Genomic DNA, 14,949 nt, shown 5'->3' on the forward strand with positions numbered 1-14,949 from the left:
GTAGGGCGAGGAGGGAGGAGGCGGTCCCACTGAGCTCTAGCGACTGGGCTGTCCCGAAGAAAAAACGGCACCGGGAAGCGCTTTCCTCGCCTTGGTCGGGGTCTGGCTCCGGCCGCCCTCCTTCTGGGCTACTGCGGCATCCTCGATTTCAGCGGGCTCAATTCAGAAGTCGGGGAAAGAGGGGCTCCTTCAGTGACCACTTCGAACTTAAAGGCTTATCTTAGTCGCCACTCCCTCCACGAAGCCCCTTCTGATGTCCCCTAAACCCTGCGTTGTCATCGGAGGCCATATTCCCTCAAAGCGGGCAGAAGTTGGTTCTTGGGGAGGGGGGGATCTTACCTTTTTAAGGAGCAAGCACAGATAAACGTTCGGCAAATTCAGATACACGGTGTTATCTGTGGAATTAAAATTTAACAGTGGCCAGTGGTGCTGGGGGGGGCGGGGGGGGGACACACACACAAAGGTTGAGAAACACAGCCCGAAAGTTTAGGGCCTAACATACGCTCCGAGCCCCCATGTTTCAAGCCCACACAGCACTTGGCTCTTCTGTCCCAGGCTTGACTGCGACCCCTTCTCCCCAGCTCTCCCCGGCGGACCCAGGGCTGCCTGCTCGGGGTCGCGCTCCCCCGGCGGTGCCCCCACGCGGCCCGCGCACCCGCGCACTGGGCGCCCCTCCGCGTCCCACGGGCCGACGCGGTAACGCGGTCGCACCCCAGCCGGGGCGGGCTCCCGAGCTCGGGTCGGGGCCCGCGCCGGCCGCGGGGGCGCGCTTCACCCCCATAGGGGCCCCCGCCGCTCCGGCCGCTCGCCCTCCGGTCGTCCCCACGCGGCCGCGGGCTCGGCCTCTCTCCTCCCGCGCCCGCGCTGGGGCTGCCCGCAGCCTCCGCCCCTCCCGCCGCCGCCTCCGCGCGCTGCTCCGCGGGGCTGGCGCGGCGACGCCCTGGGCGGCGAGAGCCTCCCCGGCCGCGGAAATCTGTACACATCGCACGGCGGCTATGGTAGCTGGGTCTCTGTGGCGCAATCGGTTAGCGCGTTCGGCTGTTAACCGAAAGGTTGGTGGTTCGAGCCCACCCAGGGACGACGGCGCTCCTTTTCCTCAGACAACCTCGAGACGGATTCATTTTAAAACGGCAACCGTGAGATTTTTAATCGAAATGAGTACGACGCTACCGTACGTCTGGGACGGAGGAAGACCGTGTTCTCTCAGTATTTGTCGCCCAGCGGGGGTGGATCTAAGAGTGACTATGCTTCTGGACTGGCAGCCCGGGGCTTGGTAACCCAATTCCACTGCATGTCCACGGGAAATTGGCACACATTGTTCGGGAGACCGGCCCAAAGATTGTGCTTCAACAGCACTAGTTATAATGGAGAGGGAAAAAAAAATGCCCTCGACAAGTGAGTGAATAAATGCCACTGGTTTCTTCTCGGAAAATCTGGTACCACCAGAAAGTAGATGTCCTTATTCAATATTGCCTTATCTACTGCCAAAAGGATCCGAGGAGCTGTTCGATGAAAATATGCAAGGGGAGTCACCTAAAAGTATGTGGAGGCATAATCACCCTATGTAACTGTCTGCTAAATGAAGCTCTGTTACAGCCTTTGGACAATGGACTTGAACCGAGACGAAGGTGTTAATGTTTGCTCTTAGATCGCTGACAGAATTTTCCCTGAAATTAAACTCGGGCAGAAATGGTATGGGTTCCTGTTAAAAGGTTTTGCAGGATGTATTTTCAACTCTGGTCTTCACAGAAGACACAGATATTTTTCAAGCAGATGGTTCACATGAGACTTTCTATAAAGATAGAGAACCACACGATAACATGATAAGGTGATGATATAATTCATTTCTGCCAAGATTGAGGTTATGGGGTGGGTGCTTTGTCTCTGGGATGTACTTTTCATGGATAGAATTTAGAGACCTGGAAGAAAAAATAGTTAAACTGCCTCACTCTGCTGTCCTTCGGGGAATGTCTTGGCAAATGCTGGCTGATAATTACTTCTCAAATAATTGTTGATAATAAAATATCCTCTGTTGTCTAGTTAGGAGCCCTTAAAAAAGGAGACACGGTGTTGTACAATTTCAGACAGAGTAAGGGGTAGCCCCCCAAAATGTTCTTAGCTAGGGGCTTCTCTGATGCTCAAAAGTCCAAACTTTCCACTCATACTTAAGGATAGCCTACCGTGGAAACAAGGAAATTAGGTCATAAGATCATTTCTGTACCGTTCAAATCTAGTCTAACATTTCAAGATGAGGAAGGCATAATATTTGCTAGTACTTAAGTTATGGGGACTTAGAAAGCATAAGCTTCCACTTTAAGCTGAGTGTTTTTATACTAAGTTGTAAGCTCCTTGAGGGAAGAGACCAGTTTCTGTTATTAATGATCATTTTAGGTTCCAAAGTATTTCCTTCAAGATACAGTTCAAATTCTTGAGTGTAGCACACAGGGGCTTTCCCCTACCATGTTCCTGCATGAAACCCTCTAGTGGTTATATGCATTTACCAGCAGCTTCAATGGCCCATTCTGCCTTGTACTCCGCCCGCCCCCCGTGTCTTTCCCTTTGCCCTGATGTGCCAGTCCCCACTTCCTCTGTACTTACCTGGGTAACATCTGCTGAGGAATTACCTTCTCAGGGAAGCCTCCCCTGATGCTGCCTCTGTCTGATTTAGGCGCCCGTCCTCTAGTCATTCATCACACTACCCTGAAACCAGGGAGTTACTTGTCACCTACCCTAGTATATGAACTCCTTGAGTGTAGTGACTAGGTCTTTATTTACGTTGTTTGCTCATCTAGCACAGGTCTGTCACATAGCATATGCTCAGGACTGAAGCACTCCCTGCCTTGTCGGAGTATGTGATTAACAGGGACGGATAGTCAGATAAAAATGCATATGATGAAGTGTCAGCATGAGGGCCACAGAAGAATGTTCCCAGGTAGATAATGAGGAAGCCAACATAGATAGGCTGGATTGCATCTTCACGGAGGATCCGAAACAACCCTGAAAGATCTGGACAGGCCAGAAGGCAGGGGAGGGCTATTTAAAGCTGGCAAAATTTGGAGGCAAGATGGGGGTAACCAGAATATAGAACAAATGTACTTAAATAGAGTGCACTGACAATATTCTTAGCCTGTGGAAGGGCCCTGAAGAACAAGGCTGGAAGCTAGACTTTACCCTATGAAGCAAAGGAGTAACTGTTAAAGGTTTCTGTTTTCAGGACACAATGAAATTTATTTTAGATGGTTGGTCTGGCAACAGAATAGGGGAAATAAGAGATCAGAGAACAGTTAAGAGGCAATTATATTTCAAAGGAGAGGCAATAAGGTGGGTCTAGAAAAGAAGGATGTAATTCCAGGGAAGACTGGATAAGACTTAGGGACTGAAACAGGAGGGAAGTGGGGAGGGGATGCCTACATTTAGAGCCTCGGTGCCACAGGAAATGGTGAGAGTGGTTTTGCTTGATACTGGGAATTTGGAGGGGTCTTAAAGTAATCTTGAAATTCGAGAAATTATAAATTGCCCATACTTTTTAAAAAATTTTTTTATTGTTATGTTAATCACCATACATTGCATCATTTGTTCTTGATGGAGTGTTCCATGATTCATTGTTTGTGCATAACACCCAGTGCTCCATGCAGAACGTGCCCTCTTTAATACCCATCACCAGGCTAACCCATCCCCCACCCCCCTCCCCTCTAGAACCCTCAGTTTGTTTCTCAGAGTCCATCATCTCTCCTGGTTCGTCTCCCCCTCCGACTTACTCCCCTTCATTCTTCCCCTCCTGCTATCTTCTTCTTTTTCTTTTTAAATTGCCCATACTTTTAACTTACTTACTTGTGGCTGGTTCTCCACCATGGCGTTCATCTAAAACCTAGTCCCAGAATCAATCATCATTTTTTTAAGTTTAATTTCATTTTAAGTTAAACTTCATTTATTTAAGGTAAACTTCCCAAGAGACTACTTTAGGGGTCCACGGAGCCCTGTAAAAACCTGAATGGGAAGCTAAGGACCCTCTCCCCACAATGTACACATTCACAGAAAAAAATTTGTTTACAGTGTCCAAGGGAGTCACAGAATCTGGAACAGATTTCTGCCCCCCTGCACCGATTTCGAAGGCTTTGTACTGTATTTATTCTATTTGTATTCTAATTACTGGTAAAGGTTATAAAGAATGTCAAATCCAGGGTGTTTAGGTATGGCAAATTACTAAACTGAAGATTTTAAGGTAATATAAAGAACTGGAATAGTCTAATACTATTGACAAGCCACAAAGAAACCGATTTTCTTTTTACTGATCAATTGAGTAGATATGTAAAATTAATAATAAATGGCTTGAGACAACAAAGCTGCTTTGGAGTTTTAACACTTAATACCTTATTGTTATAATCTGGAATGACTGGGTGTGAAGGGCTTTACTATATGGATCCGTTCAGGGTCGCTTCCTATTATAGGGATTTATAGCAGCAGCAGCTGATTTGTGTTTCTTTCCTTGCGACTTACTTTAATGACACCCAGCAAACTGTCATATTTTACTACCCCCTTCTAGGAATTGAGCCATTTTTCATTGCTTTTTTTTTTTTAGTAAAAACAAAACAACGGAAATTATTGTCTGTCAAAGAGGACTCAAACTAGTTATTCCCAAAGATAAAGTGACAGAGTAAATCAAATATACACTTTAAGGAGATCCTCAACTACCTTAGCAATAAACTGAGAAGTAGATTATTATAGATTATCATACGGATGTGTGAGCATAGTGGCAGTTTATTTATACTTAATTGAACAGTATATTCACTTACACTAGAGTATAGGCCAGTCTGATCATTGGAATTCACTCGAATAAATACTACAGAGGTGAAAATCTACAATGGATAGGACTCAACATAGAACTGAAGTTTGAAATATAGAATTTCTCCACTAATTACCAAGCACGGAGATTCTTCACATAGCCAGTGGTGACATCAGTTTACAACTGCAAACGTTTTACCATCCTGCTAAATTGGCCTGATTTACATTGCCTTAGGGCTGAGGGAGCATCAAATATGTGGTATGTTGTAGTGGTATTTTGGGGGGTGGAAATGACCTTGCTAAATCATAATACCAAAAGGAAAGGACTATAAAATAATGTAAAATTTCTGCTAAACCATTAAAAATGATGGTCAGCCAGAAACCAAAATTGCCACATGGCAGAGAAAAGTTTAATCCTTTTATACTTAAAGAGCAGATATAAATGATTAAGACTCCAGTTCAACCGCCACAGGACGCAAGGGAGGCCCACAATGCTCCTCATGCTCCTTCTTCACATACCTTTCTCCCAGTCTCCGTCTTCAAAAGATCCCCCTCTCAAGAGGGATGCTGCAGTTAGAACTCATGATCCTCCCAGTCTCCTCTCCCGGAGAAAACTCATCATAACCTGCAGTTTATCTCCATCACTCTGTGACTCCAAGCCTCCTGGGACATTAAACTCTAGATCTTATCTCTCCCAACCTTCCACTCCTATCCAGCATTTAACCCAGCCCCCACCCCCACCCCACCAGCATCCTCTGGGATGCATGGTCTGTCACTGACAGGTCTTCCCATGTCCTCAACTTCCTGAACACTCTCTTCCCTGCCCTATGCTAATGAACTCTGAACATCTGTTGAAAAAACTACTCCCTTGACAGCCCTGTCAAGTATTCCTGGCTCCTTGTTGCTTTTTCAACCACTGTTCCCCCATCTTCATTATAATCCTCCAGTGCCTTAGAAGCACAAACCATTTGAACTACCCACTTTACTCCTTTCCCTGCCATCACCCATTTTCATGGTCTTCTGCCTTTTCTTGAGGATTTTAGCTCCTGGTTTACTGTATATTTCTTTTCACCAGGACTCCTCTGCCATTTAAATGACTTTGCCTTCCACAGAGACTATCCATACATCATCCTGGCCTCTTGATTTATCTACTCACTTTGCATGGACTTCTCACCCAACCTTGGCCATGCACTTCCCTTGTTATACTTCAGACCTTGTTATCAATATTCCCAAAAGCTCAATTTCAAGCACACTACTTTCTAACCAGCTTACTTGCTCCACTAATCGCACTCTGGCATTCTTTGAATCCACTTCCAATCCACTGAGATCTGCCACCACTTTTTAAATGCTCACCACCTGTCTTATGTCCCTACATCCTTCCTTATCCATCACTATCATCATTTTCCTTTCATAAAACCTTAATTCCTTTTCTCCTCTGTCCCATTTGCCTGGCAATACCTCTAACCTTGGATGAATCCAACTTCCCACCTACTCTTTCTGTGCTGAGCAGCTAATGTGATTGGAGAAAAAATAAACAACCATCTTGGCTCATCTCAGTTAAATTTATGGCCACAAACTTCTAGTGGATTCTCAGCACTGCCTAGGAAGCTATGCTATGTCCCTGTTCAATTAGCTCTCAAGACTAAACATTCTAACCTCTCCTCAGTTTTCAACTCCTCCTCCCCTCATACTCTCCGCTGGCAATTTTACTATGTCCCTGAGAAAATTGAAATGTGATCTTTCTCACTCTCTAATCATCACATCTCCTAATATCTGTATCCATATACTTCCCTAGTATGAAAATCAATTAACTCTTCTAGCTCCTAAGGTCACACCTCCTTTTATACACTGGAGCTCAGCCCTGGAGAAATTTACTCCTGCAACTGTCCTTCCTCTCATCTACAATGTCTACTATAGGAGCTTCAGGTCCACACATACACATACTATGACATCGCCCATCTTAAACACATTAACAAAAACTTTGATCCCACATTCCCTCACCAGGAACCAGGTAAATGTTTCAAAAGGGTAGGCCTCTGTCTGCACCTTCTCATCACCCCTTCACTTGTCTCGGCTCCACTGAACTGTCCTCACCAAGTTACCAAGAACTTCCCAATTACCAAAGCCAATGGTCAATTCTCAGTCCTCATGTTACTCTAACTTCTCAGCAGCATCTGACAGATCAGCATCCTTCCCTCCTGAAGAAAAGCTTTCTTCCCTTGATTTTCAGGACACCACCCTCATCTGGTCTTCCTCCCATGGCCCCTCTTGTTTCCCAGAGCTATTTTAACTCCCCAAATGACCCCATCCTTTATTGTGACATTAAATACGATTCATGCATTCACAATTCCTAAATGAGAATCTCTAGTGTCCGCCTCTCCTGAGCCCCAGAATTGTAGATTCATCTTCCTATTAAAGTGTCTCCGTTGCGAAGTCTAATAGGATAGGAACCTAACATATCCAAAACTGAATGAATGAGTGCTTTCCTTTAAATTTTTTCCTTCCCAAGTCTGTCCCATCGCAGTAAATGGCATGACCCATCTACTCAGGCAACAAAACCTGAGATTCCTCTTTCTGCCCCATATCCAACCCATCAACGTATCCTGCTGGCTCTGCTTTTGAACTGCAACAGTAATCCAGCTACTTTTTAACACCTCCACAGCTGTCACCCTAAACTCTGGGGAGGCTGTAACAGACTATTGCTTCTCTTCACACTGGTTGCAGTCATTCTCCACACTTCAGTGATCCTTTTAAAACTGAGACTAGATCATGTTATGCCCTTACCCAAAACCTTTCAGTGGCTTCCATTATTCTCAAGCATAGACAAGGTCTTCGCTGTGGCCCACAAAACCACACAAACGCTGGCTTCTCTCAACCTCCTTAATCTCATGTGCTCTTTCCCTTTCTCTTTGCTCAGCCATACCGGCCTTTTCCCTGTCCTCAGTCTTGCTAAGGACCCTCACTCCTCAGGATTTTCGTTCTTCCCAGAATGCCCTTCCTCCAGTCACATGTCCAACTCCCTAACTCACCAAAGTCCCTGCTGAAATGACACCCACCTCCAAGAAACTTCCCAAGTGTATGCAGTGTAAGAGTTCTCCCATCCGCTGATGTTTAGTGCTGTTATCTAGTCAATCCTCATTGTTCAGATTCTGTATTTGTGATTTTGCCTACTTGCTAAGATTTATTTATAACCTTAAAAATCAACACTTACAGGGGCACCTGGTTTGGCACAGTTGGTTGGATCTCAGACTCTTGGATCTCAGCTTAGGCCCTAATCTCTGGGTTGAGATCGGGCCCTGCGTAGGGCTCCACCCTCAGCGTGGACTCTGCCCCTCTCTACCCCTGCTCTCTCTCTCAAATAATCTTAAAAAAAAAAAAAATTAACACAATGCTTTTGTGGTCATTATGGACACCCACAGAATCGTCCAACACGTACGATCCCAGTTGAGGTCTAACAACTCACTCTGCCTTTTTGATTCAGCTCTTATACTGTAAATACATGTTCTTTTTACAGCATATTCAGTGCCACATTTTTTTGTGTGTGCGCTTTTTGTTGACTTCACTGTTTAAAATGGCCCCCAAGTGCAGTGTTAACTTCTGTCTGGTGTTCCTAAGCACAAGGAAGTTGTCACGTGCCTTACAGAAGAAACTCATGTAGATAAGCTTCATTTGGGCATGACTTATAGTGCTGTTGGCCTTGTATGGAATGGGAATGAACCAACAATATATATTACATAAGGTGTCTTTTAACAGAAACACACAAAAAACACGGTTATGTGTTGATCAGCTGACAATAATGTTGTGACCAGAGGCTCACAGGAACCTAACCTTTTATTTCCCCTAGGAGCAATGGTTCAGTATTTCGTGTTCACAGAATGCTCTTGGAAACTTTACAGAACCACCACAAATAAGAACCAACTGTATCTTCTATGACTACTTAACATTATGTATTTATTTTCTTGTTTAGAAGGCAAATTCCTCTAAAGAGCAAGAATTTTTTTTTTTTTTTTTTTTACTGCTTGATCTCTGAGGTTTACAGCACTGCTTGGTACTTAGCAGAAATCTAGAAATACTTAAATGATTAATAACAAGGATGAACAAGCAATTCTTCAGAGAAACTCAATTGGCCAATAAAGTCATAGAAAAAGTTATATAAACATGTAACTTTATTATATAAAGTTATATTTAACCTCACTAGTAATCATGAAAATGTAAATAAAAACAGCCAAGGTTCTTTTTTTCCACCCTCAATGCTATTACTTGGTGGTGAGGGTTCAAGAAAGCCAATCATGCAATCATTAAATGCGTATCCTGTGACGCAGCAATTCCACTCCCAGAAAATAAGACCTGGGTCTGTGCAAAAACTTAATTGCTGTGGCACAATTACTAACAAAACGGTACAAATCACCTCAAAATCTAAAGACTGGTGAAACAATGATAATCCATACAGTGTTAATATAACATTGCTATCCAAAAGCTGTCAAAACTGTAAGATGGAAAAATGCTCATTAAACATTAAGATCAAATAGGTACAATAGAATTTTTAAAAGTCTACATGTATAGAAATATGAAAATGTTTGTAGTAATTACCACTATTACCAGTAGTTAAAATGGATGATCCAAAATCTTCATATTTTTCTGTGTTTGCCCAATTTCTCCTGACAAACATGCAGTACCTTTTGGAATCAGAAAATTGGGGATTGGGAGTAAATTGGACAAATCAATCATGGGAGGGGATTGGGAGTAAATTGGACAAATCAATCATGAAGTGCCGAGTCCCTGGCAAAGTAAATATCCCAAGACCGCCACCCTTAAAACCTTAGTAACGGTTCCTACTAACTCCAATCACTACAGCAGTGGTGCTGTTCAAGCATCCAAACTTTAAATGAAAACTGATAGGTGGAACACATACTTCTAAGCACTGTAGTAACCATGCTCCTCAATCCCAGCCGCACAATTTACTAAGCTCTGTGCTGTTTCTTTATCTGTTAAATGTGATAAAAGTATCTCGCTCACAGAAACAGGGTTTTAATGAATTAGTATTTCATACAAAACAGAACCCATATAGCAAGCCTAATAAGCACCTGGTTATTATTTTCTCCCAAAACAGTACTGTTGGATGGTATCCCACTTTCCTTGCAGAAATACATGTGCTAGGAGAAAGAGGGCATTTATGATAATGTGAACTCTTATTAACACAAACATAGATTATTTTCCAGTTAGAGATCATATATTAAACGTGTAACATTACTTAGAGTTCTAGTAACAAGGTTTCCTGCCATCTTTTGTAAGTAGAGAAGTTGTATGGGGGTAGGTTTACATTCCACAGCACTCAACTGTTACGTAAGAAACAGGCTTAGGGTCTTATATGATCACAGAACCATTACCAAACAGTCACACATTCTATATTCCGTATACAATGACTTTAGTTTGTACAAACTAGTGTTTTTCCTGAAACAGTGTAACCAAAATTAAAATGTAGAAATTTAATGTACCCAACTGTAAAAAATGCCAGAAACTAGACAATAGTTTTCTAGTTTTCATTCTGAAATCCTCCTTCTCCTATAATACAAAATGAAGCAAACAAGGAAAAACAGTTTTTGATTATTTTAATTTGTAAAACAGATTACATGCTTTGTGAGCAGAACCATAGGAAAGCCTTCAGTAGCTTACATTTTTGTTCATGACAAGGCCAGTGTGTAAACACTACCTAATAACATACTAAGTTTTTCCAAGAGCAGTAATAAATATTAAACTAAAAAGAGGTAACATGCACTCAACAACTCTCAAACAGATATTCATCAAAATGAGGTAAGTCTAATGTGTCATTTGCTAAAGAATTTAATGTTGAAGTGGAAAAAAACTCATCAAAAATATCAGTCTTCATGGAACTTTCCAAGTTCAATGTCCTAATGCAGACATTATTTGTCAGTGAGTCTGGCTGAACTTCACACTGATTTTTCTTGGTGGGGCTACAGTAATTATGGTCCTGTCTCAGATGTGTGTTTTGGGGAATATCATTTAATTCAGTAGACACTGGTGCTGGGATGTGGTCATCTCCCATTTCTAAATACCTAAAGTCAGCCTCCCCATTTTCTGAGTGCTCTGTTGAGGCAACAGTTGTAGGAGACAGTAATTCTGCTAAAATTTCTTCATGACTTTGACTACTATACGGAACCATGGTGCACCCAGATTTATTATCAGCAGTATCAATCTGATACTGCAGTTCCTTTAACAAGTCTTCTATTGATTCACAATCATTTGGAGACCCACAGTGGGACTCATGTTCTAAATTTTCAGTTGGAGGTGCTCCTTTTTGGGGGGAAGACATAAGAGCAGCTAATTTCTTCTTTTTTGCCTTAAGTTTTTTAAGAAGTTTTAGACGAAGTTTATGAATCTGACCCTCAACTGAGTCTCCATGGTTTGCTGAAGAAAAACCATTTTCTTTTACACAAGAATCGTGACTGTGGTGAGCTCCATAGGTGTTTTCACATTTCTTCAAAGCGTCTGAATCAGCAATAACATTAGCACATACACGAGAAGTCGTGCTACCACACGATGGATGGCTTGATGGAGGGTTACTAACTGTAGGAGGCTTACCTGCACACCTATTGGCTTTCTTGGATGCCCGGTTAGCCTTTTGGTTTATGCCTTTCGTTTTAAAGCCACCAAAATTACTTGCCCCCTTAACTGAAGGCTGCAAATCAGTGACAGTGTTTCTACTATGAGCTGAAACACAAGGTGGCATAAAAGAAGCACCCTTGCTTAATAAGCCTTTAACCCAACTTCCTACAAATGGTTTCTTCTGAGATTCTTTCAGAGATGGATTCTGTACTGACTTCGCTGTTATGGTCTGAGAAAATGCCACAGTTTCATTTTTTTTCAAATTAGATACCTGAGCTTTAACAGCTTGTTCTGGTTTTAATTTCTCAGTTTTGGGTGAAAGATATTGTTTGAATGGAGTGTCCTTCTTTAGGGCAACTGTACCCTCAACTTCTACTGGCTTTACTCCATGTATAGGGTCAGTAGCATGCGTAGTATTCACAGGTTTAGTAATTACAGTGTCTTCTGCACTTGGCTGTGCCAACTGCATGTTTGCACCTATAATTTGAGATGGCAAGCTTACATTCACGAATTGGTCTTGAGTAAGCTTTTCAACACACGGAGCTGATACTAAAGAAGCCATTAGTGACTCTTCTGATTGCAAAGTATTTGTTTTGCCAACTCCTGCATTTTCTGCCACAGGTTCATTTTCTAAGAGAAAACATTCAGAGTTAACCTGTATTTCTTCAAGTGTCAAAGATAAAATATTATTGTCAACCAAACCTTCTGGACCTGAAAGTAAATGATGTCCATGAGTTATAGATGCACCCTGTGAGAGAGTGCTAGGTGCAACTGCCATACCGGTGGGCAGAGTTCTTGAGGGTGGCTCAGCAGAGGAAGCATCACCCATAGAACACCATGTTGGAGAGGCTGGTTTCTCATCACCGAAAGCAGGCTCATCATTAGCCTTTTTAAGTGGAAGGCAGGAAGGTGCTTTATCTGTCATATGGGATGTTTTTCTTTCCCAAATAACAATATGTATCTCTGAAGCAAGAACTTCAAATTTCTCATGCCTTTCAGAACGTAGGCCTTTTAGGTCATCACATTCCAGCCAACTTCCTGGGGGATGAGGAAAGTTCAGTAAATGAGGTTAGACATTCAAAACCCACCAGCCGAGGTTCACTTTCTTCTGGCCATTTAAACTGCTATATCCCTGAATATCCACCAAAAGAGAACACTCAAGAACATGGCCTTATCCTTATGTCACCATTTTTTCTCTGCCAAGGTTAAAGTCCTTATTTGGCTAATAAAAGTTGTAGGCTAACATCCAGAAATCTGAAAAACTGAGATAGTTTTTACCCTTTCCTACAATACCCACAAAAATCAAGAGAGAAGTCTATTTAATTTTTGTGACTTAGAATACAGTATATCACCCAATTTATCCAACAGCATCAGAAAATGGATTAAAATTTTCCATATATATGAATTTTCAAGATAAATGAAGCCTGTTACCCTCAAGTACCCACATTTGTTTCAATTCTTATTTCAATTCAACTATTCTTTTTTTTTTGGTTAAAAAAAACCTTAGAGGTTTTTGGGTGTTTGCTTATTTTATTTCTGAGCTTCTATTTTCTCATTTGTCAAGTGAAAACGAAGTGATAGATTACAAGGGAAGAGGCTAACCTCCTCTACACACAAGAAAACCATTCACTAAATTAACATGGATACACCCTTATAAACCACACGAACCTACTATTTCTTCTTTTATACCCATTAAAACTTTGAGACTCTTTTGTTTGCTTACGTCAGTGGCTCACCACCACAAATGCACATAGAATTACTTAAGTCACATTTGGGTCTAATCCCCAGAGATCAATTCAATGACAGGGGAAAGCCAAAACATTTTTATTTTTTATTTTATTTTATTTTTTTAAAGATTTTATTTATTTATTTGAGAGACAGCACGAGAGGGAAGAGGGTCAGAGGGAGAAGCAGACCCCCCGCTGAGCAGGGAGCCCGATGCGGGACTCAATCCCGGGACTGCAGGATCATGACCTGAGCTGAAGGCAGACGCTTAACCGACTGAGCCACCCAGGCACCCAGCCAAGACATTTTTTAAAAAGTAACCATGATTTTTATATGTTGTCAGGGATGGAAACCATATAACTATCCAACCTACCTGAAAAGGATTTCAGATTCCCCGGAATGTAGTAAAAAATTAAAATAAGTAAGTTCCTTGTTTAGTTTTTGCTTATGTTATTGAGAACCACACTTCCCCCCAATTCTGAAGTAGGGTAAAACTTTAAGGTGACAGTATTTATAATGTGAGTTTCAGTTTGCAAAATGCTTTTACAACACATTATTGTGTCATCCACCCAAACTATCCCCAAGAGGAAAATATCAAATATAAAAAGTGTCCAAACAATAGAAAAGAGAAAAATAAATAAAATATCAAAGAGACCCTTTACCAACAGCCTAATATAACACTTTATGGGACTGAGTGATCTTGTTTAAGACAAAGTGAACATTGTGAGAAAAACTCAGTATTAAACCATATTAGATACGTGAAATTTGGAGAGACTTAGCAAAAATTATGAGCTATACTATTTAACCTTCTATTGAAAAGTTTAATTATTTAAATAAAGGCTTTATCTTAGATAAATAATGAATTTCAGATAGTCTATTTCACAGTTCTAGAAAGATGTTTTCTTTTCTTTTCAATTTTTTTTTCTTTTTAAGTAGGCTCCATGCCCAATGTGGGACTTGAACTCACAACCCTGAGATCAAGAGTCACATGCTCTACTGAGTGAGCCAGCAAGGCACCCTGGAGATGTTTATTTTTATTTATATTACTAACATCTGCAAACTAAGCAAAATTTGTTTTTGTCCTTTCTCAATTAAAAACCTTCGGTATGACGCACTTTCTTTTTAAAAGCAGTACATGGTTACATATCTAAAAAAAAATCAAAATCGCTACCATTCATTTTTCTATACTGACCATGTATTTCTCATGGAGTGAAAGCAAACATACTAAGTGGGAAAAAGCAAACTGTAAACCAACAGTATTATATGATCTCCTTTTCTGTCTAGAAAAGAAATATGCATATGCACGTGTATACCCATACTTATACAAAGCAAAGATAGGAGTGACTCTAAAACAGAGTGACAGAGGAGAGAAGGGGGCAGACGAATTAAAGGCAAGGGCAAGACATGAGAGAAAAAAAGAGTCAAGGCAAAGTTTGCCTTTAAAAAAAAAAAAATCTAGAGTTTGGCCTCCATGCCTATTATCAAAAAAGAAAAAGGTTTAAATACTTACCATCCGCATCTAAAATCCATGTTATAAAATGATTATTTGCTTGGTACTGAATTACAGAAGTTATTTGATAAAGACAGCCTTCAAAATGAAATGAATAGTGCTGCAAGTCGTTATGTGGCAAGCCTTCCACAAAGTGCAACATGAGTACGGGAGACACTCTGTGGGAGAGAAAGGCAAGTGAAGTCAAACAAATGTAACGCCCTGTGCCTGGTTATACAATAGATGGTCTGAAGCAAGGAAGTCACACATTACACGTTCAAGGCTAACTGAACTAATTTTTCTTGAGAACCTCCAGATGTGTGCCTTAA

General features: G+C 41.6%; 1 protein-coding gene and 1 non-coding gene across 5 annotated transcripts in view; one reads left to right on the forward strand and one right to left on the reverse strand.

Annotated features, from left to right (window-relative positions):
* Positions 1-1,006: 1,006 nt before the first annotated feature.
* Positions 1,007-1,080, forward strand: TRNAN-GUU (transfer RNA asparagine (anticodon GUU)). The gene has a single exon. It is a non-coding gene; the product is annotated as a tRNA-Asn (tRNA).
* A 9,294-nt stretch (positions 1,081-10,374) lies between these two features.
* USPL1 (ubiquitin specific peptidase like 1) overlaps positions 10,375-14,949 on the reverse strand; it is a 34,047-nt gene continuing 29,472 nt past the window's right edge. For all 4 annotated transcript variants that reach the window (XM_025875098.2, XM_073894723.1, XM_025875096.2 and 1 more), the window contains 2 exons: positions 14,642-14,799; positions 10,375-12,444 (listed from right to left, as the gene is read on the reverse strand). In XM_025875098.2, coding sequence (XP_025730883.1) covers positions 10,559-12,444; positions 14,642-14,799 — 2,044 coding nt within the window. In that variant the 3' untranslated portion in view covers positions 10,375-10,558. The remainder of the gene's footprint in view (positions 12,445-14,641; positions 14,800-14,949) is intronic.

Source organism: Callorhinus ursinus, unplaced genomic scaffold, assembly GCF_003265705.2.
Source record: "Callorhinus ursinus isolate GAN/ISIS: 27379988/994484 unplaced genomic scaffold, GSC_fseal_2.0 scaffold7, whole genome shotgun sequence".
Lineage (NCBI taxonomy): Eukaryota > Metazoa > Chordata > Mammalia > Carnivora > Otariidae > Callorhinus > Callorhinus ursinus.